General features: G+C 38.3%; 1 protein-coding gene and 1 long non-coding RNA gene across 2 annotated transcripts in view; both read left to right on the top strand.

Moving 5' to 3' along the window:
• Positions 1-7,353, top strand: part of wdr95 (WD40 repeat domain 95) — a 28,642-nt gene extending 21,289 nt beyond the window's left edge. The window contains exons 22-30 of the mRNA XM_041232640.1: positions 196-358; positions 914-1,006; positions 2,445-2,503; positions 3,281-3,422; positions 4,386-4,425; positions 4,510-4,598; positions 5,296-5,483; positions 6,047-6,150; positions 6,825-7,353. Coding sequence (XP_041088574.1) covers positions 196-358; positions 914-1,006; positions 2,445-2,503; positions 3,281-3,422; positions 4,386-4,425; positions 4,510-4,598; positions 5,296-5,483; positions 6,047-6,150; positions 6,825-7,014 — 1,068 coding nt within the window. The 3' untranslated portion in view covers positions 7,015-7,353. The remainder of the gene's footprint in view (positions 1-195; positions 359-913; positions 1,007-2,444; positions 2,504-3,280; positions 3,423-4,385; positions 4,426-4,509; positions 4,599-5,295; positions 5,484-6,046; positions 6,151-6,824) is intronic.
• A 552-nt stretch (positions 7,354-7,905) lies between these two features.
• LOC121302927 lies at positions 7,906-23,939 on the top strand. The gene is made up of 3 exons (XR_005947734.1): positions 7,906-8,067; positions 17,284-17,333; positions 23,747-23,939. It is a non-coding gene; the product is annotated as an uncharacterized LOC121302927 (long non-coding RNA).
• The last annotated feature ends 223 nt before the right edge of the window (positions 23,940-24,162 follow it).

Here is a 24,162-nt window from a genome sequence, read left to right as displayed (position 1 = left end):
AGAAACTTCTTTGACAACGTTTCGATTAGTCTTTGAATACAGTCAACCTTGCAGAAGCATAGCTACAGTCATTTTGTTTATCACAACCACGGTCTCTATATTTCCTCAACTGTTGCTATACTGTGGTAATACATGGTCACAGATGAGAAACTGCAGAGCTCCACAGTGACACTGATGCGTATCTTCCTTCCCTAGAGACGTGGCCACACCGAAGATATTCTGTGTGTTGCTCAGTGCCCTCCAACTCTGCTAGCCACTTCAAGTTATAATGGAGAAATCATTGTGTGGAACATGATCTCTGGACATGCATGCTGCCGGCTCTATACTCCTACACCACCTGAGTGCAGTGATGAGAAAGGTAGGGTTTAAATGATTGTCAACATCATGAAGGTGTATTACTCATCTTTAGGAACTGCCATGGGTAAGATATCTAATGTTACACAACTAGCAAGGAACAACAAAGAAACAATAACAATGATCATATTTTCAATAACTCTGAGTGGCTCTTGCTGAAATTACTCAGATAACGTGTTTACATTAATTTACAATGTACTCTTTGTTTAGGTGCTAGGACCAGAGCCCAGGAGCAGCTCTTGAGTAGTAGTTTACAGACATACCTAACACAGGCTAGTATTTGTTTAAGTTTAGGAACCAGCGCCAAATAGGGAATCAGATTTCTTTTGTATTTCTGTCAGTAAACAATACCTGTGCACAATGCTAGTTGTGTTAGATTGATACCGGCTCTTATTGCTGTACAGAGCTGGGAAAACAAAATGTAATCGAGCAACAAAGATAAGATGTATTATAGATATTGTGGTATTTATCAGTTGGATTGGATATGCTGTATTCATACTGTGTTTGTAAAACCAACCTTCAGTGACCGCAATTGAACCCTGTCTTTTTTCTTTACCAGTCATTGATAAAAGTGTTTCAAACTTAGTGTTCTTGAAGACACACGCTCTGAAAGTGAAACCTGCTGCCGCGCTAGTTTCCAATGGACCTCAAGGTGTGTACCACTTTGGCTGCATTATATTTTGAGAAATGTTTTATGGTAGTTTAAAGTAAAAACATTTGCTTCATAATATGTAAGTTGTGTTCCCATATATCTCTGCAACCCAGGAGTTAATATCTTATGAAAATTGCTGTTGAGTAGATGAACATGTTTAGAAGTGCCAGATAATCAAAGTTGCAGTGACTAATATTATATTTATTCTGCATATGGAGATATGAAATTTGATTAGTTTTGGATAATTAGGTTTTGAATAATTGAGTGCCAATTATGTTTGGTCAGCTCAGTCTGTTGGGAGTTCCGTCTCCATTAAATCTACTCCTGTCGTCATTGTTTTCTGGTGTCTCATGAGGAACGACATATATGGAATAACAAAGTAGCATCATACATGCGGCCAGCAATAGTAAACGTGAGGAAAGTTTCCTTCTTTCTTTATGGTTTAGAAAGGACAGGACCATGCACTTTACCTGGCACAGAAAGTCAAGCCAGTGTAAAACTGTCAATCAATCTTTATTTTATATAGCGCCTTTCATAGTAGAACACCATCACAAAGCTTTTTACAAGACGCAATAAATACAAGAAAATCCATAATACTTCAAATGGAGAAGTGCATAATACATGATACAGTGGAATGTACATAATACATGATAGTAGCATAATACATAAAATAGTACACTAAATACAGTGGAAAGTGCATAATACTTGAAATAGTACATTAAATACAGTGGAAAGTGCAGAATACATGATAGTAACAATACATGAAATAGTAGCAGCAGCTAATAACAGATATCTGATTTAAGGAGCATGGAAAGCAAGAGAGAACAGGTGGGTTTTGAGAGTTGATTTAAAGCGAGCGACGGTTGGAGCATCACGCACCAAACCTGGGAGAGCGTTCCAAAGAGTCGGACTACATTCTTCTGAAGACATGAAACCCTCTCTTTGACCTGTTGCCCTAACCCTAATTAAAACTCATTTACATCATGAGTTCAGCATTCGAATTCTCTCAGCTGGCCCATCACTGAAAGTCCGTCTTTCTCCGCCTATACCAAGGACAGATTTTGTGAGCTCAGCAGTGGCTGTTTCAGTGTAGGAACAGTAGCTTACTCGGGTTGAAGGAGGCAATGGGCGTGAAAGAACTTTGGTAACCTGAGATGTGGTGTTTTTCAACTCACCCATGGCACATAAGTTGTATTTAATTGAATTGTGAACTGTAGGTATAACTTGGTGTAGAGGTTGTAGGCACGTCTGCATGGCTAAAACATGTTTAGCAGTATACAGTACATGGTTGAGTCTAAAACAACAGAAGTGTGAATGTATACTAAATATTTAATAACTCCAGTGGAGTTAGGTGCACTATTTCAGACTGATGTAAATGCCAATAAAATAATAGTACAACTTGTTTTAAAAAATACATTAACTCTTTGTTTTTCCAAAGGCTACATCAATTTCTGGAGTCTGTTCAGTGAAGGCAAACACTTTGCCACATTTCAAGCTGTAAGTATGACTATACCAATTGGGATCCTTTAATAAGTAGTTAGGGAGACCAACTTGTCAGGAACATATTTGTATATCATGGAAAAATAGGTAACAGATTTACATTCAAGTGAGGGATCCCTGCTGAAAATTCCAGAATCTACTTGTGAGCGTGTGCCCAGCATTACAAGCTTTTCAATCACGTCTCTTGAACGAGAAGGACCAGTTTAAAACCATCACAGGGTCTAAAATGCTGAATAGCATTCTTAAAAAAATTAACATATAACTGAGGTTTCAGTCTGCTCAGCAGATATAGATTTCACTGCAGGTGGTGAAGAAAAAGAAGAGGAGCATTGAACATGGAGTGTGTGAAGAGATGCCTCCAAGGGGGTTTCACATCCTCAACCATACCATAAGAGCAGAGCTGGAATGGAATAGTAAATAGGTTCATCTGTTAAATTACAAACAACAGACTTGTGCAACATTAGACAGTCCTAAGAAAGTGCTTGTTTTTACATCATTTACACCACATTTTCAAGCAATAGAAATGAGTAATGTTACAAGCCGAGACCCCTGCTGTTCAATAAACATCTGCATGCAATTAAACAAAAACAGTGTGTTCTGAAAATTAATAAACACAATCTCTGAAAACTGCCATTTAACCAGACTAAACCCAGTCTTCTGCAGTCTGTATCTGACCTCTTAAAGGAAAGAGTTGCAGAGAAAATGCAGTGGCCAGGCATTAGATATTTTGAATCCAGGTATTAAATGCCTGTTTTTAACGTTATATCTTTTCAGTCCAAGATGAAAGTGCATATCACAAGCATGGCTGTGACTGCTGATGACAGCTTCCTCTATGCAGCGGACCAGGCCGGTTATGTGTATGTTTATGATATTCAGGAGTTTACTCTTCAAGGACCTGAACAGGGACCACCTAAAAGTAGGCCCAATTCATTTGATATGGATTATCCTAAAGCAGTATAAACAACTGTGTACAATACAGTCTACACTCGGATATCCTTCACCTACTGTTGCCAGTGTAATGGGTTTTACATGACATATGAATTCATGTACAGTAGCACTCTGCTGTTGCCAGCTGCCATTATGGTGGTCATCTGAATGGGACAGATAATTGAGGGCTGGATACATGAGTTTAAACTGTATGTGTTATCGTTGCATTTCTTTTTTTTAATACAGTTTAAGAATTAAACTGCATTTGGAGGATATTTACAGGGTTTGAACAAAAAATGTTCCTGCTAGAACAGTTTGGGTTGCGGAGAAATCTGCCAGCAAGACACTGTCTGCAATGAAGAGTTCTGGAGGCGTATGTAAACCATTCTCTATGATGGACAACTGTAATTCCTTCAGGGAAGCTGGGGGTGGAAATCTGCATTAAAGAATCTTACAGCCTGATATTCAGAAACAACTGCGCCCCAAATCCCTCCCTACTATGTGCTGTTTCGAAGTCAGTCATATCTGCTCATTGTGACTGAAACTACAGCTGCAGCTGTTATAAAATACACAATACATAATGCCTGCCCAACAAGTTAATCATTTGGGTCAGGGCTGGCGATTTACATAAAGGTATGTGTAACATATCACAGGTGTTACCAGTTTTTGGTCCATCTTTTGAGACAGCCTGGAGCACACGCAATAATGAAAAGTGAATGCATCAGAACGCATACACTGGGGAGTTGAGGAGAGCAGCATCAATTTCAAAACAAAAGCACAAGTTCTAGCCCTGGTTTCTGTAACAGTAAACCAAATGCAGTTTTATTTTAAAACAAGTATTAAAAGAGAAGAGCTATTTTTGTAATGGTTTTAAAAATGACAGTTAATACATAAAATTGTTGTTTTAAAATCGTGTCACAGGCCTACTAAAATAATGTCTTTTTGTTAATAGCTGTGAACTATTGGCGAGCTCATATAGACACTGTCACCAGGTATGTCATTGCTCTTTTAATGTGTGCAGTTTGTTTTATTCTATAAACGTTTGGCTGAAGTGTGTCAGTGATTTTCTTTTCCAGTTTGGAGATCATAGATGAAGACACAGTGTTACTCAGCTCCTCTACAGACTGTACTGTGCGACTCTGGAGCACAGAGGGAGAGTTTATAGGTAAATATCAACTTATTCTCAAAACCTGAGCCCATAAATACAATAGCATAGTTACCTTGGTTAGCCTGAAACTTGAAAGCTTACCGTATACTGGAAAGTGAAGTGTTAAATCCAGTATTCTAGGTTATAGTGCAACTGGTCATTGGCACTAATATATACACTCTTCATGTAGTAGTAATCTTTTTTTCTTTTAGACCTGGAATTTGGCTGAAGGAAATGCAAACAGGTGGTACAGCTAAAAAAAAAAAAAAGTCAGATTTCATCGCTAAAAAAGTGATTACTTGTAATTGTCTTTCAATACAATTTGATATCACTAGCAGACGGATGTGATTATTCGACCATTGATCGGATGATTAATCGATCATATAAAATGTCAAGATTAAAACCCGTAAAAAATAGTAAAACTAATGTAAGTTTAACTGGAGGGTTAAGTTTAGTCTTAGGTTTAGTTAAGGATTCAGGATACAAGACATGATTTCCAGTATATAGTCAGTCTTCAGTGAACATTAGGCTACACTAAGCAAAGTCCTTTTATCTTTGGGTTAGTGGTATGTAATGAGTATATCTACACCCAGTATAGCATATATAGAAGCTGGTGATATTGACATGAATCAGCATGTGGGGATATACAATCTGTCCGTCCAAGTTGTGCAGTTTAAATCATTCTATCATAACTTGTTTTGTGTTATTTTTAAAGGTACTTTTGGACAGCCTGAGAGTTGGAACGTTCACACACCAGCTTCCTGGAAGCATCCCATGATCCCTTACGAGATTCTGGTTGATCCACTCAGCATGCCTGTTCACCACATACTGGAGGGAGAGAGCAATGCCTTGGATGTCATTAACTCAGACCAAACCACAAACAAAGACATCTTCGACACAAAGGTTTTTCTTATATGTATTTGTTGTGCATCACGAAAGCATACGGAAATAAGGCCTGCTTTTGAGTGCTGAACCCTAAACCATAGCCCAAGGGGTTACAAAAGTTATGGAGATTGTGATATAGTGCCCTGTGCAACAGTATGTGGACTTTATTCCAATTAGACGGTAACAAGAAGTAGAAGATTAAGTCACTGAAAGAAAAAATGCTTGTTGTGTTTTTTAAAAGAGTGAGGTGTTGGGGTTTCAGGAATTTCAGTTAAAAACTATATATATATATAGATATATATATATATATATATATATATATATATATATATATATATATATATATATATATATATATATATATATATATTGCCGTCGCTCCCAGAGCCAGAGAGGGAGGAGGATCTGCCGTCGCTATATATATATATATCCCTTTTAGGGAAGAGACTGGTCATGCCCAGACCAACTATACACCCTTTTTGTGACATGTACATTTAAATATTATTGAAAATGGGAACTAGGCTAATAACCCTATAAATATTTCTAGCCCAGTAAACTAATACATTTGTTCAATTTTGCAGCCAGAATCTTACTACCCTCCCAGAGTTCCCCAATCGATAATCAGTGATGAAGATATAAAAAAAGAAATTGACAAAAACCATTACCCACAGGAACATGGGAAAAGGTACTCAAACCAACTACCAGTCACACATGATGATCTTCTCAAAATGCACTGTTAGCAGATTTATCAAAGACAGCTACATCGTTGATATTGAGAAGTCATTTATTTAGATGACTATGATAACAGTTATTGATCAAGGAAGGATGTCTATGCCATCCTCAGGGACAGTTTATGATTGATAAAAAAGCGTCTCAGGCTAAAAGGATTGGTGGGCAAGTCTCTGTACTATACTGACCAATGGAACTTAAAAACAAAAAGTATGAACATATCTATATATCGTATTGTTTTAGTATTTAAAAATGATCATTATCTTTCTTGTAGAATTTAAAAAAAAAACTACTTTAGTATTACAAAGCCTGTCCATCTTAGATTTCTCCAGATAGACTCAAGTCAGGATATGTTTCAGCTAAACAGAAACAAGAAATACATTGAATGTGATCACATAAAGTAGTAAAGCCTATGCCTTCACTGATAACCTGCTGCACAATGAACGTGTTTTAACGATATGTCAGTGAAGAGCCTGTGTCGGTTCAAAACAAGTCTCTTACTCTGAAAGGCAAGTGCTGTGCACACTTGGCTTATAAACTGCAGCAACACTATTTTTGTCTAGGTGAGTGCAGGCTCTGATAGGCTAGCTACTATTGATCTATTATGAATGATGTTCTATTGTATTTCAGGCTTCGACATGAAATATACAAGCACACAAATAGAACTCCAAACCATGGGGGCTCAAAAGCTTATCAAACCCTGAAGTACTTTGAAGTAACGGACACCCCGCCTACATGTTCGAAGCCTGATCTGTCGGCAGCGGGAATGGACCCTTTTATATCAAATTACACGGAAGACAGTTCTGCCGACAGCTGCTGATTCCTGCTGAAAGGAAATGTTGCTGCAGCCGGTGAACGTCGTGTTACCTTCGTATTCAGAATTTACTTCTGCACAAAACGTTATCAATTTGTGAAGGATCTCCTGTCTTGAAATGTTTTAACCTACACTCAGTAATAGCGCTTATTGTATTGAAGTACCTTATGTGAGTTCATTTGTTGATTATTCTAGAAAAGACTAATCGGGAAGGGCGAGCTGTAATAACAGTTAATGCTTTGTAGCATTTTGATGTAGCGTTACATAGGAACGCACAGAGACTGAAATTGGGCTGTTTTGCAACAAAATAAATAAATAAATAAACAGTTACTATTATTATGAAAATGTGTGTCTTTCTCATATGGTGTACATACAAATTCACAATACAGTGTAGTTTTAGGATGAAGATCCATTTCAGCAACAGTTGAGCCCGCTGGGCTATGCCCCTCACATCTGCAGCGCCAGACTGTGTTCCTTGCCACTGGAGTGGCTTCTTGGTAATATTAAACAAATTAGGTTAATCTGAAATAATAAGATATCACGTTCTGCATACAGTCAGGGCTGACAGGCGGCACTTGAGGTCCTTTCAATTAAATATTTCTTGCTGAATGCCAAGCTTGAAACCCCGGAACTGGTTTAAACTTTTTTTTAATATTGTCTGGTACAAATGCTTTACATTCACTGTCAACCCATTTCAAGAATGAATTCCCACACAGAACACAATTTGTCAATGTAATTCGTTATAGAAAATACACCCTCATATAATTACAGTAAATGTATCGAGGACTGTATTATAGAAATCCATTTCAATAGTCTGACTGCTCTAGCCCAAAATGTCCACCAGACGGCGATGTAGTACCACAGTTAGTTTTCCAAGCAGTGAGTACAGCGGTAGTGTCGGCGGGTGACTGAAAACATCCTGTAAAAAACGCTGCCAACACCATCTCGCTTCTCGATCAGATCTGTGCTACAGTGTAACATCACCGGCCCCGATCATGCCGACTGGAACTGGTCTTGGGAATAAAGCAGCTTATTTTTGTCTCATCTTTCTGTATTGCGGTAAGTATTTCTTCGCTTCAAAGTTTGCCTGCAGATTATTTTGTTTTCAGACCACAGAAAATGCTAATACATATTTTGGCAGTGCAGCGGGTATCTTTCTGTGCTGTCACAACGAGATGATTGATACTGTGACGGTCTAGAGAGGAGCGTGAAAAACAAGTCTTGTAGTGCAACGCATAGATTTTTTTAAATTTAAATGTGGAGTTTTTCAAAGGTCGTTAGTCGGTAGGCTTTAAAAATAAAACAGGCCTCTTAGATGTTACTCGTATCAACTAGTTAAGCGACTGCTCGTAATTCTTCCCAAAAAGTTAGTCTACGCAGGTTTTAAACGCGGACTGCGGAGCTGTCAACGTAAATACTTCAAAAGCGCAATTACTTTGTAACATATCTGTCTATACGTGCCTTTGCCATTAATCGCAAGTTTATAAATACTTGACTGGAGTGCAGAAACGAAAAAAGAACGCGAGGAATGTAAGAATGAAGTAGCACTCTGTCCCCACATTTCTTAACTGGGATTGTGGTGTGTAAATGCGTGTTGACTGGGCTGTGAAAGGTGTTTAGCAGCACTGGTTCCGACAGTTTCATGTTTATAAAGTAAATGCTGTTTTTCAAATTATTAATAATTTATAATATTGCTTATGAAAACTAAGCAATCATCTGATTTGTTGTGCAGATTATTAATGGTTTGGTCCTTAGTATTTCCACTTTCCATTAGGGTGTATTGCATCACTTTACCCTTGATGGGTCATCTGTTTCTTGGACATACAGTGACTATTTTCAATAATAATGCTATCTGTCGTGCAAGGACATCGCAGATTGATTTATTTGTAATTATTTACAACTGATTAACAGCAGAGTGCTAAAATAGGTCTGGCACTCACTTCTTTTGGCTGGTGTCAGTGTAAATATCTTGATTTATTTAGATATTTGTGGGCATATTTCCTAGTTGCCTGCAGGTAATATTTTGGTCTGAGCTTTGGGTTTTGGTTTATAGTTTAGCCTAATGATAAACTAACTTGATTTATTTTAAAACAAACTGCTCTAAAGGCACTCCAGCAGTGACCTGTATAGGGCTTTTCTATGTATTGGGCCACATTTAAACGGTACCATGACCCAAAACTGTTGACATTAATTTCCAGTTCTAAAACATCCTAAATTAAGGTGTGTTTTGACATCATTTTTTTTTGGCAACTGTGCAGTCTCCTAGCTAGAAACTAGGCTTTCCACTTGGTTTACATTCTGTAAAGGTAATGTCATTTTACAGGCACTGTAAACGTTCTCCCACTTTGCAACCTTCCTGTCACTCTGTTACCCAGGGAACAGAGTGGAACAGTGCAATCCATTGACACTAACCTTTAAGAGTTTGGTCTGTTGTGTATACCTCATTAATTCATCAACCATTTACCCTCAGATTACCATTGATTGCACAATAAGTTTTACTACGTTATGTTTTACAGATTATTAATATGATATTACATTTGTTGTATATACCTGGTTAGTAATACAATACCATACCTATCCATACTGCATGTGCCTCTCTCAGAAAAGAAAACACATCAGTAATGTGTGTTCAGCTTACAAGAAAAGCAAAAATCATCTAGGCAATGTTAAAGCTACAGTGTTCCACAGTGTTGTTACATTTTGTGGTATTCTTTTTATATCCTTCAGGGGTGGAAACGACTCATACTGCATAGCAGTCTCACCTATTCCAGGTTTTAATACAAGCTTGATTAACCACAGTGTATTTCAACTATCTTATTAGACTCATAGTAAAACCATGACTGGATCAAACTTCTATGTCAGGGGTCTCCAGTCCTGGTCTTGGTGGGCCAGTGTCCCTCCTGGTTTTTGTTACGACTGTACCCTAAATTAATTAATTGGACCAATTAAGCTTCTAATAAGCATTTAATTGGTCCAACTAAGCCTTTGTTTCATCTAGAATTGATTATTGTAATGCCCCTTTTCAGGTGTCCCAAATCGTGTGGTATCCCGCTTGCAGTTTGCTCAGAATACCGCTGCTAGAATTCTGACCAACACCAGGAAAAGTGAACCTCTGTTTTGGCCTCTTTATGCTGGCTCCCTGTGCAGTATAGAATCGATTTTAAGATTTTGCTGTTAATTTACAAGGCTGTGGAAGCACCTAGTTATTTGCAGGAGTTACTGACCACAGGATGTGGGGCTGCTGGTTATTCCTAGGGTCATCAAAAGCGCCATGGGACGGTAGGGCTTTTTCTTAGTACAGTTCCTACATTATGGAATGCTGTGCCTTCGTTTATCAGGGAAGCTGGGACCGTTACAGTTTTCAAGTCATGACTAAAATGGAACTTTATAAAGTAGCTTTCTGATATTAGTGGGTTTTAATGTAACTTTAAAATTGCTGCTTTAGTATTAATATGTGTGTACTGTTATTGAAATGGTCTGACTGTGGCAGTTGTATGTGTGACATGCTATACAAATGTATTGTGGTTTGTTCTTTCTTCTGCTATGTACTGTAAAGTGTTTTGCAATACTTTTTTGTTAAAAGCGCTATATAAGTGCAATAAATGAATAAGTACCGGCCCTCCAGGACCAGGCTTGGACACCCCTGCTCTATGTAATCCCTGTCCTTTTAAGTTTATTCTTCAGTTAAATTAAGACCTTTTTGATCAAGTTGATTTACACCAACCAATTTTCCCACGCCTTATTGTATGCTTGCCACTACTCTGTGTGTCAAAACTACATGTTACTGCTGTTGCTGCAGAAGTAGATTAGAAATAACCCATTGGAACTATCTTTGAAAGTGGCAATGTTCCAGATAAGCTATGTGACAGAGCGGAGGCACTGTCCTATGGGTGCACGTGTGTGTGTGTGAGAGTTTGGTGACTGGTGGCCATCTTGGTAAAGGAAGCAGGAACCACGATGGCCACCCTTGCACAGCCACATGGCATCATTTAATTGTTTGGTTAAAGTGGCCAGCGGTCAAGACTGGGCAGGTGCACTTTTATTCAACAAAATAAATCAAAAGAGGAACAAACACAATATTTAAACAAAAACCCTACAAACTCTTCAAAGCAAACAAAATATAACACCCAAGCTTCAGCTGTCTGATTTTACTGTAGGAAAACAGATGCTGGGCACCTTAGGCAAATATCTGATTGACTGCTTTAAAATTTCATAGCCTTGCAAGAATTCAGGAAATGATATGCAAACAATGAAGTAAACGGGAACCTTTTGCCTTGTTATAAGGACCATGGTAAGGTTCTGTAGAGATTTTCCCACTTAATAATAATAATAATAATAATAATAATAATAATAATAATAATAATAATAATAATAATAATAACTTTAAATATAATGCCTTTCACACCAAGGGGCTGCACAATAAAATGTCCACAATTTTATAAACATTGTAAACTTCAATACAAACAAGATAATTTAAGCAGAATTACCCAAATACATTGGTAAAAGTGTAAGCATAAAAACAAGATTTAAAGATTTCTCAGTTCATATTTAAAAACCTAGGAAGCCTAAGAAGAGAAGTCAGCTGAAAAGAGGTGCGTTTTGAAAGAAGTTTTAAACTGAGAAACTGAAGCAGAATTTCAAATGCAGCTGGGCAGAGAGTTCCACAAGGAAGGGCAGTGCAACTAAAGATGCACCCACCAAGAGCGATACACTTAGGTGAAATGAAGTTAAGAATTTCTGATCCGTCTACTCCCTTGCAGTCTTTTATATGAGAGAATATGAATCTGCCTCCACACATACATCATCATGGCAACCACATGCATTGAGTGGCAGGCCTGTAATTCCAGATATTTCGTTTTGCCCAGGATAGCTGTTGCCTTCTGCATAAATCTACTGCTTTTTCCCTTCTTGCTGCAATATACTAGATTTCTCTTTATTATTACTTAACAATTTAACTACATTTAGCCCTTTTATTGGTTTCAGTATCCCAACTGTTGGCATCATTTTGAGTAAAATAATTTTTTAGTTTCACAAGGCCATGTTCAGTATTGGCTAAAGGTTAGGTACGCGGCACATTCTCAAACGCTTGATTAAAAGACATTCTAAAAACATTTCTGAATGAGTCATGCAATGAGAATTTACATTGCTAAGTGGTGTATTTTTATTAGGGACTGACGAGATGTTTTTGGATCCTTTGCTTTAGGGTATTGATTGCTTTGTGCACACATTTGCTTTTGATTTATTGCATGATCCAGCCTTCTAAATTGCTGAGGTCTTGAGAAACTGATACATGTGCTCTGTATAACTTTGAAGTTTGGGAATGCAAAAGCCTTGCGGCTCTATCTCAAGAATGTATGTGTATACAAAATTTTAAAAGCACAGGATACCGTATTCCTTCGGATTTAAGACGCAGCTCAAATTTACCCCCCTCAATTTGAGGAAAAAATAAAACATTAAATAAATATGCATTTACAAAGATACGACCTCAGTTACGCAGTTGTATCGTACAAAACTGACATGAAACAGTGTTGTTGTAGATTAACCACAGAGCTTGTTTATTGTGCTGTGTACTGTGTAATACTTAATATGGTGTCTTTGCCATTCACATACCACTCACTTATGGCATCATGCATCACGGCAATAGCAAGCAGGACGACAGGCAACATGTAACCTAGCAACCACAACAGAATTGACTGCATTGTCAACACAACAGTCAGAACCTGTATTTCTCCCAATTTGTGAACTGTGGTATAGCTTGGCATGTCGAAAAGTACAGGGGTCTGATGAGCATTTACAATCTGCACAAGCTGGTACTGTTTGTTAGAAATGATGGCTGCTTTGAAAATGGCTGCCTATATGTCATGAATGATTTGAAATCAGGCAGTAATATTTTGGTTTGGTTTTTCTGAGCAGTAAGCCACGTTGCTGTTTGTGTATTTGGGCAGACATCTTTGTTGTCTTTTCTCGGCAGTAAGTCACGTTGCTGTCTGTGTACTTGGATAGTTATGTCTTTTGTTGCTGATTTTAATACACGCATCACTATACTCGTATTTAATATGCAGGCTATTTTTGAGACGCAAAAAATGGTTTTAAAAAGTTCTTAAATTCGAAGGAATACAGTATATTAAAATGAAAAAAAAAATCTTACCTACTATGACAGTAGAGAAGGGATATATTAGATTTACAGTGCCTATAGTAAGTGTTCACTCCCCCTTGAACGTTTTCACAGTTTGTTGTGTTACAACCTGAAATCTTGATGCATTTAAATGGGATTTTATTTCCTTTGATTTACACAACCTAGTCAACACTTTAGAGGCAAGAGAATTTTTATTGTCAAACAACAGTTAATGAAAAATAAAAAATAAACTGAAATGTCTTGGTTAGATAAGTATTCACCCCCCTGTGTCAATACTTGGTAGAACTACATTTGGCAGAAATTACAGCTGTGAGTCTTTTGGGGTAAGTCTTTACCAGGTTTTCACATCTGGATCATGTAATATTCGCCCATTCTTCTTGGCAAAATTGTTCAAGCTCTGTCAAGTTGGATGTGGATCATTGGTGGGCAGCAATCTTCATGTCTTGCCACAGCTTTTCAATCCGATTCAAGTCCGGGCTTTGACTGGGCGACTCTAGGACATTCACTTTCTTGTTTTTAAGCTACTCCAGTTTTGCTTTTGGCTGTGTGCTTGGGGCCATTGACCTGCAGAAAGGTGAATCTCCGTCCCAGTCTTAGGTCTTTTGTAGACTGAAGCAGGTTTTCCTCAAGGATTTGCCTGTATTTAGCTCCATCCATTTTGCCCTCTACCCTGACAAGCTTCCTGCTGATGAAAAGCATCCCCATAGCATGATGCTGCCACCACCATGCTTCACAGTAGGGATGGTGTTACCTGGGTGATGTGCTGTGTTGGGTTTGCGCCAAACATAACGCTTTGCATTTAGGCCAAATAGTTCAATTTGTGTTTCATCAGACCACATAATCTTTTGCTACATCTTTCCAATGTCTCCCACATGCCTTTTTTGCAAATCCCAAGCGGGATTTTACATGAGCTTTTTTTCAGAAATGGCTTCCTTCTTGCCACTCTTCTATACAGGCCAGATGTGTGTAATACCTCAGCTATTGTTGACATATGGACAGTTTCTCCCATCTCAGGCATGAAACACTGTAGGTCTTTCAGACTTGTCATTGGCCTCTTGGTGGCTTCTCTGACCAACGCCCTTCTTAGCCGGCTGCACAGTTTGGGAGGACCGCCTGCTCTGAGCAGACTGGGTGGTGCCGTATAGCTTCCACTTCTTAATGATCGACTTGACTGTGCTCCAAGGGATATTCAATGCCTTTGAATTTTTTTTTTTTATACCCCTCCCCTAATCTGTGCCTTTCCACAACTTTATCCCTTATCTTTGCTTTGAATGCACTACCTAACTGTGGGACCTTACAGAGACAGGTGTATTTAATCTGAAGTCATGTGAACCACTTTTATTGCGCACAGATGGACTCCATTTAACTTACTGTGTGAATTCTGAAGGCAATTGGTTGCTCCTGAGCTTATTTAGGAGTGTCATAGCAAAGTGGGTGAATACTTATCTAATGAAGACTTTTCAGGTTTTTAATTTTAATTTATTTGTTTTTTTTACCCCCCCCCCCCCCCCCATTTTTTCACAGATTGAAGGTGTTGAGTAGGTTGTGTAAATCAAAGAAAAAAACAAATCCAGTTTAAACACATCAAGATTTCAGGTTGTAACACAACAAACTGTGAAAACGTCCAAGGGGGGTGAGTACTTCCTATAGGCACCGTATAAGCCCAAGTTAATTGATAATATTTTGGGGCATCATTGACTATGTTTGAAGAGTGGATGACCACATCATGCGCATTCCTCACCCTATAGGAAGTGTGCTGCCAAAACATTGTACGAATTTAAAGGGGGGTGTAAATCGCCTTCTCACGCGAAAAAGTCATACAATTGACCAAAAACTCATGGAAACATGTCCGAAAGCCAAACCTTTTGCTTACGACACTTCAGCAGTGGAAATCCCATTTGTGACGTAATCTCGAGCAACTTTCTACTACAGCTAAATACCAAGCAATGCTTTATTATCTGAGAGCCGCATGAAGTAGCCCTGGCAAGCTTCTTTGACCAAATAGGAAACAATAAGCATACAGTACAAGGGCTTATAGTTTAGCTGTTGTATAGCAAGGTTATAAAAAAAATACTGAAGCTACTACAAATAAAAAAATAAATAAATAAAAATGCAGCCCTTTGCAATAAATAAATAAGGAAGGCTTTTGCAAAGCAAAGATATTTTTGTTATCTTCGTGTTTGGTGATTGGAGCGCAGATTGCTTTAAGCTTAGACTTTTCTGTCCCTCCTCTATACGATGCAGTAAACTGTACACTAGCTTTAAGTTGTATCTATCAAGGACAAAAAAGTCAAGTTTGTACCCCAAAATGTTTTCAATTAGCATTGCTGGGAATTCGTTGTCAGTGTCTTTATTATTGCTGCGGGCTGCCAACAGTACCAGGCTTGAACTTCCACCTAGAGTTCAAGTAAAATCTTTTAAAGTTAATTAATTGAGCAAGATTGGTTTTAGAAGAGAGAATTTGTTCAAAAAGACCCACATGGGGCTTAGAATCTACTGAGAAATGTGTTGAACTCATGGATATATATATAAGCTACTACTAGAATAGCGTGAGAAAAAGATGAGACTTATTTTTCTTATTCCATGGAAGCCCAGCTACTGTTAACACTGTTGTGATACAGGATGCAGTGTTACAGATTATACAGTGCTTTTTTAAACTTTATTTTAAAGCTTTAGCTCTCATCTATGCAGATGGAATTGTATTTAATATCTCATCTATGTTTGAGACAAACAGAAAACCTACATCTGCATAATTCAAGTCAACAGTCAGGTTTCAGCAAATGTCTGCATTTATTCATTCTGCAACAGCTGTCTAAATTCGTCTTGCTCCATCTCTGCTGACTGTTTTATTTGGTCTGTATGTCCAATTGGTGTGTCTAATTATACTGTGCTCTTTGCATCACTCAAAGGGTCTGTCTTCATAGACAGTTTTTGAAAATAAATATTCAAAGGGTTCAGGTAAACAAAGAAATTTCCGCAGAAAAAGCTATCGATGCAGAAATGTGTTTTTATCGTTAGACAACGTCCTTCAACTTCAACACTTACTAGGCTAGACACATGAATGGAGAATGACTTGGGGTGAGGCTTTCATCTACCCATCTCTAAACCCCTGCTTAAATATCTTGGTATGGAATCCCTGAATAGATGATTGCCCCATTTCAACTAAAGAAAGATTTAGATAAGCAAGTCTCATCCCAGAGGATCAGTGACGCTCCAGAATGTTATCTATTTACCAGGAATAACTGCTCTGTTAACCTACTTAATTATATAACTGTTTATTTATTTATTTGTTTGTTTATTTATTTATGTATTTGTTTATTACAGTTTCCCTAAGAAACAGCAACACTTGCAAATGGCTTCTGGTGGTAGCAGGAGAATGTAGTCTTTACTTCACAGAGTGATTGATTGGCAGGAGGGCTTCAAGGAAGCAGGCAGCGTGTGTGTCTGCTGCTGAAACTACCTTTAGAGAAAGTAAAATAACTGCATCAGCATCGTCTGATTTCCAGTGAAGAACAAAGCAAACTAAACTACGGAAGCATGTGATTAAGCCACCCAGGAATCCAAAGTACTTCATGTGGGATGCTAGCTTTATTTTTATCGTTATTCTGAAAATAAAACCCAAGCTTCTTGAAAAACACATCAAAAGGCATTTCTTTTTGGGTGTTTCTTTTGTTGATTGACTGCCCTGTTCTTCCTCTAGCAAAATATAGAGCAGCATACCCAGTAATGACAAGTAAGCACAGAAATAAACCTGTACAGGATATTACAAATATATGCATACATTTTAGTTTTTTAAATGTATACTGAAGATTTGCAGTACAGAACATTTTTTGTTTCTTTTTCCATCCTGTATAGCAGTAGTGGTAGCATCAAAGAGTCTCTTTTCCTGATTTTTCCAGGACAATTTTTAGGCACAAAATACAGTGGGTTCTCTTAATGTAAGACTATGTACAACATTGATACATGTTAAAAGATTTGTGACAATTCAACTGTGTAGAGATATTTGATTCACTAACTCTCAGTTGCAAAGGTGGCAGATAGTTTTGTAAAAATCACCTCACTGGGTCTCTGCGTGACTCACCTAGTGCAGTAAATGTTTCCCATTTATTCACATTTCTTCCTTTTTTTCCTTTTTCCAGTACCTGTTATTGCTGCTGCAAAATATATCAAAGAAGACAACCATTCACAGGTAGGTCCCAATAGTAAATAGGACAAATCTTCCACACAGCTCTCCTTAAATTGGATTTAAATTAAAGTGGAAGTACAAGCCCAGGTTGTTGTTACTGATTGTAGTTTATAAACTGACATTTGGCATTGCTTGTTATAAACTTAGTAGTGCTCCATGTTGGTAAACCACTACTACAACTGTCACAGGTTTTCTAGAGAGACTCTTATAAAGCAAGCTTGACTTCAGGTCTGCTCAGAGGACATTGTGGGTAAGTTCACTGTTCTGAGTTGATAGAGATGAGATATGTCCAGTGCTGCCAATTAATCCCAACTAATGAGAACTCAAATTAAAATTTGCAAAAGGCACAAAGATATTGCAAGATGTTTGCAATTGGATTAACCCCTTCTTTGGCTTTTATCCAGTGAGAAAGCCACATACTCTTTTTAAGTACATGTTAATAATACATGTTGATGTGGGTTTTATTTCTGGAAGGACTACTCAATAAAAATGTCACCTTTTAACCGCCTTTTGAAAATGTTCTAGAAGCTGTGGCATTTCTTATAGCAAGTGTAGGGAATTCAAACTTGACCTGTTAATAAATCGAGGGCCCTATTTTGAAGCAAGCACAAATCAAAATGTTTTGAGAGGATTAACAATTTGACAAAGATATAACTTGGTGGCTAACGGGTGCAGTTACATGTATTACTTGGTAGTTAAAACTACACTTACTGCAAAATAGGGTCAGAAATTGTTTGGAGGGACAATTCAACAGCTTTAACCCTTTGCTGTCCATTTATTCAGCACCTGTCAGGTGTGTCAGATCCAATTTACTTTCACCGGCGCTGTTTATTTTACGCACACTGTTTTAAAAGTAATTTTATTCAAAGTAAAACAGGTTTAAAAGGCACTGCATATCAACAAGAGACTCAGTACTGCATCTCCAGCCAAGCTCCACCCCTTTATCGCATACCTCTTTAAAGTCATGCATACTGAGAAATCATCTCACTCGTTTTATCACCAGACTCCTCAATAATGCTATCCAAGTCATTATTTTATTACTATAACATCTAAAAAAAGCTTGTCAAATGTCTGTGATGTTCTTTGAGTGCTGGATGCAGAAGCAGCTATCTTGTTTGTTTGTGTCCGTGTTATCTCTGTGGTGCAGGGACTATGTGTATTGCTCAGATCCACCCCCTTTTTTTCGGCTTCTCTTGGCTCCTATTGGTCACTCGGCCATTGAAAGGTCTTCTCCGCTTTTTCTGGAGAAAAAATGACTAGAGACCTGTGCTTGATGTCCTTTTGATGAGATTCCGACATCGGACCGGAAAGGGAAAATTGTAATGTCGGACCTGGTCCGACATAGGACCACAAAGGGTTAATTACAAGAAAAGGAGTGTTGGATTTTGTGTTTGACTTTGTATGTGACTTTAATGTCTTAATAAGGACTTTTAGGATGTATAAAACTGTTTTTTTTGTGAGTGCATGTTGAATCATTTATTATCCCAGTGTCTTTCATGACCATAGCACCTGAAGTCACTTTACAATTTACTGTGGAATTGTCTTGCAAGTGACCACAACAGAAATCTTGCTGCAGGATAAGATTTAAATTATCCAGAAAATCATATCCAAGAAGCTGAAGGATATCCCACAGGGAGTTGTACTGTTCCATGTAAAATTACAATTCATTTTATCAGGAGGCTATGTGAATCGAGAACAAGAGATATCTGGGTTTCATTAGGAGCAATAAATAAGCGGATATATGTACCAGCAAGCATATCCCCAGGGATGTCTATTAATAACACATACAAACCAGGAATTATTCCCCCCCCCAAAGGGTGAACTCCGTGTAAACATTCAGAAGACTAGTTTCAATGATATAGTCTTCCTTAGCTCAACTAATTTTAATCCAGAACGCACAAATAAGTAGGTTATCGGATTCCCACAGGTTCTTGTGCTAATGAATGTTTGTACCATGATTCATTTATTAGGATGATCAGTTATCTAGCATATTGCCAGATACAGTACCCATGTATTCATTTATGAGGAATGTAGAATCAGTGGAGTGTCTTGCTTCGTCTTTTGCAGATTTTTGTAGTGGGGACAATTGCCCCCCAGTACCACAAAGCAACAGGGTGGATGAATAAGTGTGTCTGAATAATGAGGGTCCATTAAAAGAATGGCAACTTGTTTTTTTCTGATAAAAATATTACCATGGCCGTAGCCCTTCAGAGCGTAATGCATTTTTTTTAATGCCTCTTGGGATTAATAAAATACCTCTTAGAAAATTGAAACCGAGCCCAAAATAATATATTTATATATCAGCTGCACCCGTGGCATGCCAGTCTGCAGGCTTACACTGCAAATTACCAAAACCACTTGTCAGAAAAGTTGAAGTGAATAATATTTTGAGAAAATCATCTCTGTGCAAGGACATCACATCCGAGATGAATTTCTGCATTCTTCAAAGCGGCATGTGAATCTGTAGAACAACCAGGACATTTTTTCATTTCATTTTAAACCTCATTATTATTAAATGACTTCTATTTAAGAATCTTAGTTAGAACAGATCCAACAACAGCTTCATAAAGCGTGGAGTTGCTTCACTATTTCAGCAACCCAAACATATCTTTTTTTTTTTATTTTGCATTTGATACATAAACCATTTGATGTAAGGAGGTCATACAGTATTTACAGGGTTATATAAATACCTTGGCAGAATTTGCTAGGACCTTAACCTAATATTGTGCAGTCCTGTGACCTTTTAACCCTTTGCGGTCCATCTGTTCAGTGCCTGTCAAGTGCATCGGGTCTAATTAATTTCACACAAGCTGCTTATTTTACACGCATTGTTTAAAAGTAATTTTATTCACGGTAAAATAGGTTTTAAGGCACTGCATATTAACATGACTACATGTCCATGTACTGCATCTCCATCCCTGCCCCACCACTTATTCACTATATTTATCACATATCTCTTCATAGTCGTGCATACTGATCACTCTATAATGGTATCCAGGTCATTATTTTATTACTATAACATCTCAAAAAGCTTGGCCTATGTCCGCGATTTTCTTTGAGAGCTGGATGCGGAAGCAGCTATGTTGTTTGTTTATGTCCGTGTTATGACCAACACATGTTGACTCATCTATGTCACATGCTGCATGATGACCTGGCCAGAACAAATCTGCACAGTCATGCCTTGTCTGAGCAATTGGTAGTGTCTGTCTGTATGTGTATCCTGGCTACCGGGACCTTCCAGAAGGTAGCAGGTGACACAGTGGGGATCACCCAGTCAGCCGTGTCCCGCTACCTCGACAGGTTCATAACCGCGTTGCTGCGACGTGCTGAGGAACATATTAAATTCCCCAGTACCAGAGCAAACGGAGGATATAGTGCAGGGTTTTTATGAGGTCGTGCACCTGCCCTCTTCCTGTACTTATTGATCAGTCTCTTACAGCGCTGTGGAGGAATTTTGGCCCACTCCTTCATGCAGAACTGCTTCAACTCAGTGACATTTGTGGGTTTTCGAGCATAAACTGCTCGTTTCAGGTCCTGCCACAACATCTCAATGGGGTTTAGGTCTGGACTTTGACTAGACCATTCCAAAACTTTAAATTTGTTGTTCTTCAACCATTCTGATGTAGACTTGCTTGTGTGTTTCGCATCATTGTCTTGATGCATGACCCAGCTGCGCTTCAACTTCAGCTCATGGACGGATGGCCTGACATTCTCCTGTAGAATTCTCTGATACAGAGCAGAATTCATGGTTCCTTCAATGATGGCAAGTCGTCCAGGTCCTGATGAAGCAAAGCATCCCCAAATCATGACACTATCACCACCATGCTTGACCATTGGTATGAGGTTCCTACTGTGGAATGTAGTGTTTGGTTTTCGCCAGACATAATGGGGCCCATGTTGGCCAAGTTCCAATTTTGACTCATCTGTCCATAGAACATTGTTCCAGAACTCTTGAGGATCATCCAGGTGCTTTTGGCAAACATGAGAGAAGCATTCATGTTCTTCTTAGTAGGCAGTGGTTTTTGCCTTGCTACTCTGCCATGAATCCCATTTTTGCCCAGTGTCTTTCTGATGGTGGAGTCATGAACACTGACCTTAGCCGAGGTGAGAGAGGCCTGCAGATCCCTGGACTTTACGCATTGCTCTTGGAGAGATTTTGGCAGGACGGCCACTCCTGGGAAGATTCACTACTGTCCCAAACTTTCTCCATTTGGACAATATGACTCTGACTGTGGTTTGGTGGAGCCCCAGATCCTTAGAAATGGCTTTGTAAGCTTTGGTAGTGTGTTTATATATATACAGTTATATGTGTTCTTCATTGCTCCACAGGCATATCGGCATCCAACGGTACCATCCAAGTATGGAAATGAAGATTGAGAGAAGGATGAAGAGGGGAGGGGGATCCTGCCTGTTATCTTTGTGTGTGTTGACACACATCTGTAAATTAATTGTATAGATACTTCATACACCCATCTTGTGGCCCATTGCTTTATTTGGCTATTCCATAGGTTGCTGCGCATTACGGGTGTAGGGGTGAGCAGCTGCAGTTCAGAGAGCCAATCACCGTCAGGGCACTCTTGCTGTGAAAGGCATGCTAACGTTTTCCTAAAGCCAGACCAGTGATATGATCAACCAATCAAAGACCTGTATTTTCTCTGCAGCAGTCCAATCATAAGTTAGCTGAAGCAGGACAAACAGTTCTGTTAACTGCAATTTCTGGCCGTTTTTATGCAGCTGTCCAGTCTGCTGAATGTCTGTGTTGCTAATTGTACAGAGACTGTTCATTTATTGAGAAATCATAGTAGGCTACAATTAATATTTTAGGAGCTTAATTAAAATGAATTATTATTCTTACAAAAAAATGTCATAACAAAAAAAATCCATTCCGGCGACACTCAAAACCTTACAGACTGGGCTTAATCATGATGTTCAAATGGGTGAGTAGAATGAATAACATAACGCATTTCTGTGTCGTGTGTATGTATATAAAAATGTGTGATTGATGTTTTACTTTGCAGGTGAATGAACTCATTACATTTACAAATCAGAGAGTGTGCTACCACAGTAAACTTTGTCACGACACAACATATAAAAAAAAAAATCATTCAGAAAAAAAACAGACAGTATCCAAAGCCTTTTTTTTATTTTACTTCAAAAACATACAGCTATGTCAGATCAGCTGGCCTTTAAAGAAACCTATATAGTATTTTCTTGTTATACAATACTGTCCGTATTCAATAAAACAGCAGTGTTAATATCAGTTTGAAAACTCGGCGCCTAACTCTGGAGCCAGTTGTGTATTTGAATGGTCTATAATGTATGTGTGCACGATATATTGTGTGGTCTCGTCTGCTGTCTTATCGGTACATACTGTGGCGACACCAATGATAGCCGCTTGTCGGGGTAATGCCATTACTAATGGTGACTGTCCATCATTCTGCATTCTCGCTTGACTGTTGTGTGCAGTTGCTGTATTGGTAGTGAATGCACAGACGGTTTTGCGAGGCACAAAAGATTTGCGAATTGCTGAAAAAACTGCTATATTCCAATGTCTTGCAACTACTTTGTGCCGTTTTGGAGTACCTTTCATTTTGTGCCAAAGCACTGTTTTTTTGCGAGGGGATTGCGTGAAGATCTTGCCCTGTGTGTATTGCTCAGATCCGCCTCTCCTTTTTTTCCGGCTTGTCTCTGCTCTCTGCCTCTCTCCACCATTGAAAGCTTTTCTCTGCTTTTTCTGGAGAAAAACCGATTAGGGACCTGTGATTGCCTTTTTGATGATGTCGGACAGGAAAGGAAAAATTTGAATGTCCGAACCTGGACCGACATAGGACCGAAACGGGTTCATTTCCAGATCACAGAAACTCTTTCAGATATTGGTCCCAATTCTTTCAAATACAGCTTTTTACATGTATGTACCTACTTTTATTTGTTGTTTCAGTCTTAATGACTTTTTAAAAGTAGCTGAAAGCACTTATGGTATTTCTTCTATCTACTGTGAACAATGTATCAGGGGTTACTCGGTACCCTCTTGTGTACCGGCTGCAGTTGAAGATTGTGCAGCTGTAATGATGCCATAAGAGTGTTGTAAACCCATAGATCCTTCACTTGTGACACTTCATAATGAAACAACCGGCCAACCAAGCACCTACTTTCAGTCCTGCATCAAAGTTTGTCAGATCTACTCTCTTGCCTGTTTGAAACACATTTGCAACAAGGTGCTATTTATAGCACTGAATATGTAACCTGGATTCCATTTGCTTAGCTAGTGAGTCAGTCGTGTGAGGCAGCCTGTTAACACCCAAGTGTAAGGTGTTTCTGGCTTTTTCTAGACATGTCCTAAATGATTAAAAAGTTAAACTATAAATACATCTGTTATTGTCTATTGGCTTAAATATTTTGCATTTTCTCCATTATAGGTTCAGGGGGACAGTGATGAGCGCAGTAAGAGATTATTAGGTAAGTCTTGTGAAAGTGCCCTGTCTTTCTGTAGACTGGTTTTACTTTTACTTAGTTATTAACACAAAAGTGGATAGTCCTCTAGGTGATGTCATTCAAAGTACTGTTATTAATTTGTTCTGGTATTTACAGTATGCAGTTTATTATGTTATTTGTGCCTGTAATCCATGCAGTTTTACTCTCTTCAGTATAAAACAAGAGGAAACCAAGTGATGCTGATTTTCTTTTAAAAAATAAATAAATAAATAAAATAAATGGATAAAAGCTTCAGAGAAATACATTATATATGTTAGAACTTCCTTCATGCAAAGGTACAGCTGCTTTGTCCCTAGCTTTTGGAATAGGATTTTAGTCTTCAGAAACAGGAATTTATTTT

The sequence above is a fragment of the Polyodon spathula genome, chromosome 30 (assembly GCF_017654505.1).
Source record: "Polyodon spathula isolate WHYD16114869_AA chromosome 30, ASM1765450v1, whole genome shotgun sequence".
Lineage (NCBI taxonomy): Eukaryota > Metazoa > Chordata > Actinopteri > Acipenseriformes > Polyodontidae > Polyodon > Polyodon spathula.
The sequence above is the reverse complement of the archived record's forward strand: the minus strand, read 5'-3'. Positions and strand labels throughout refer to the sequence as shown.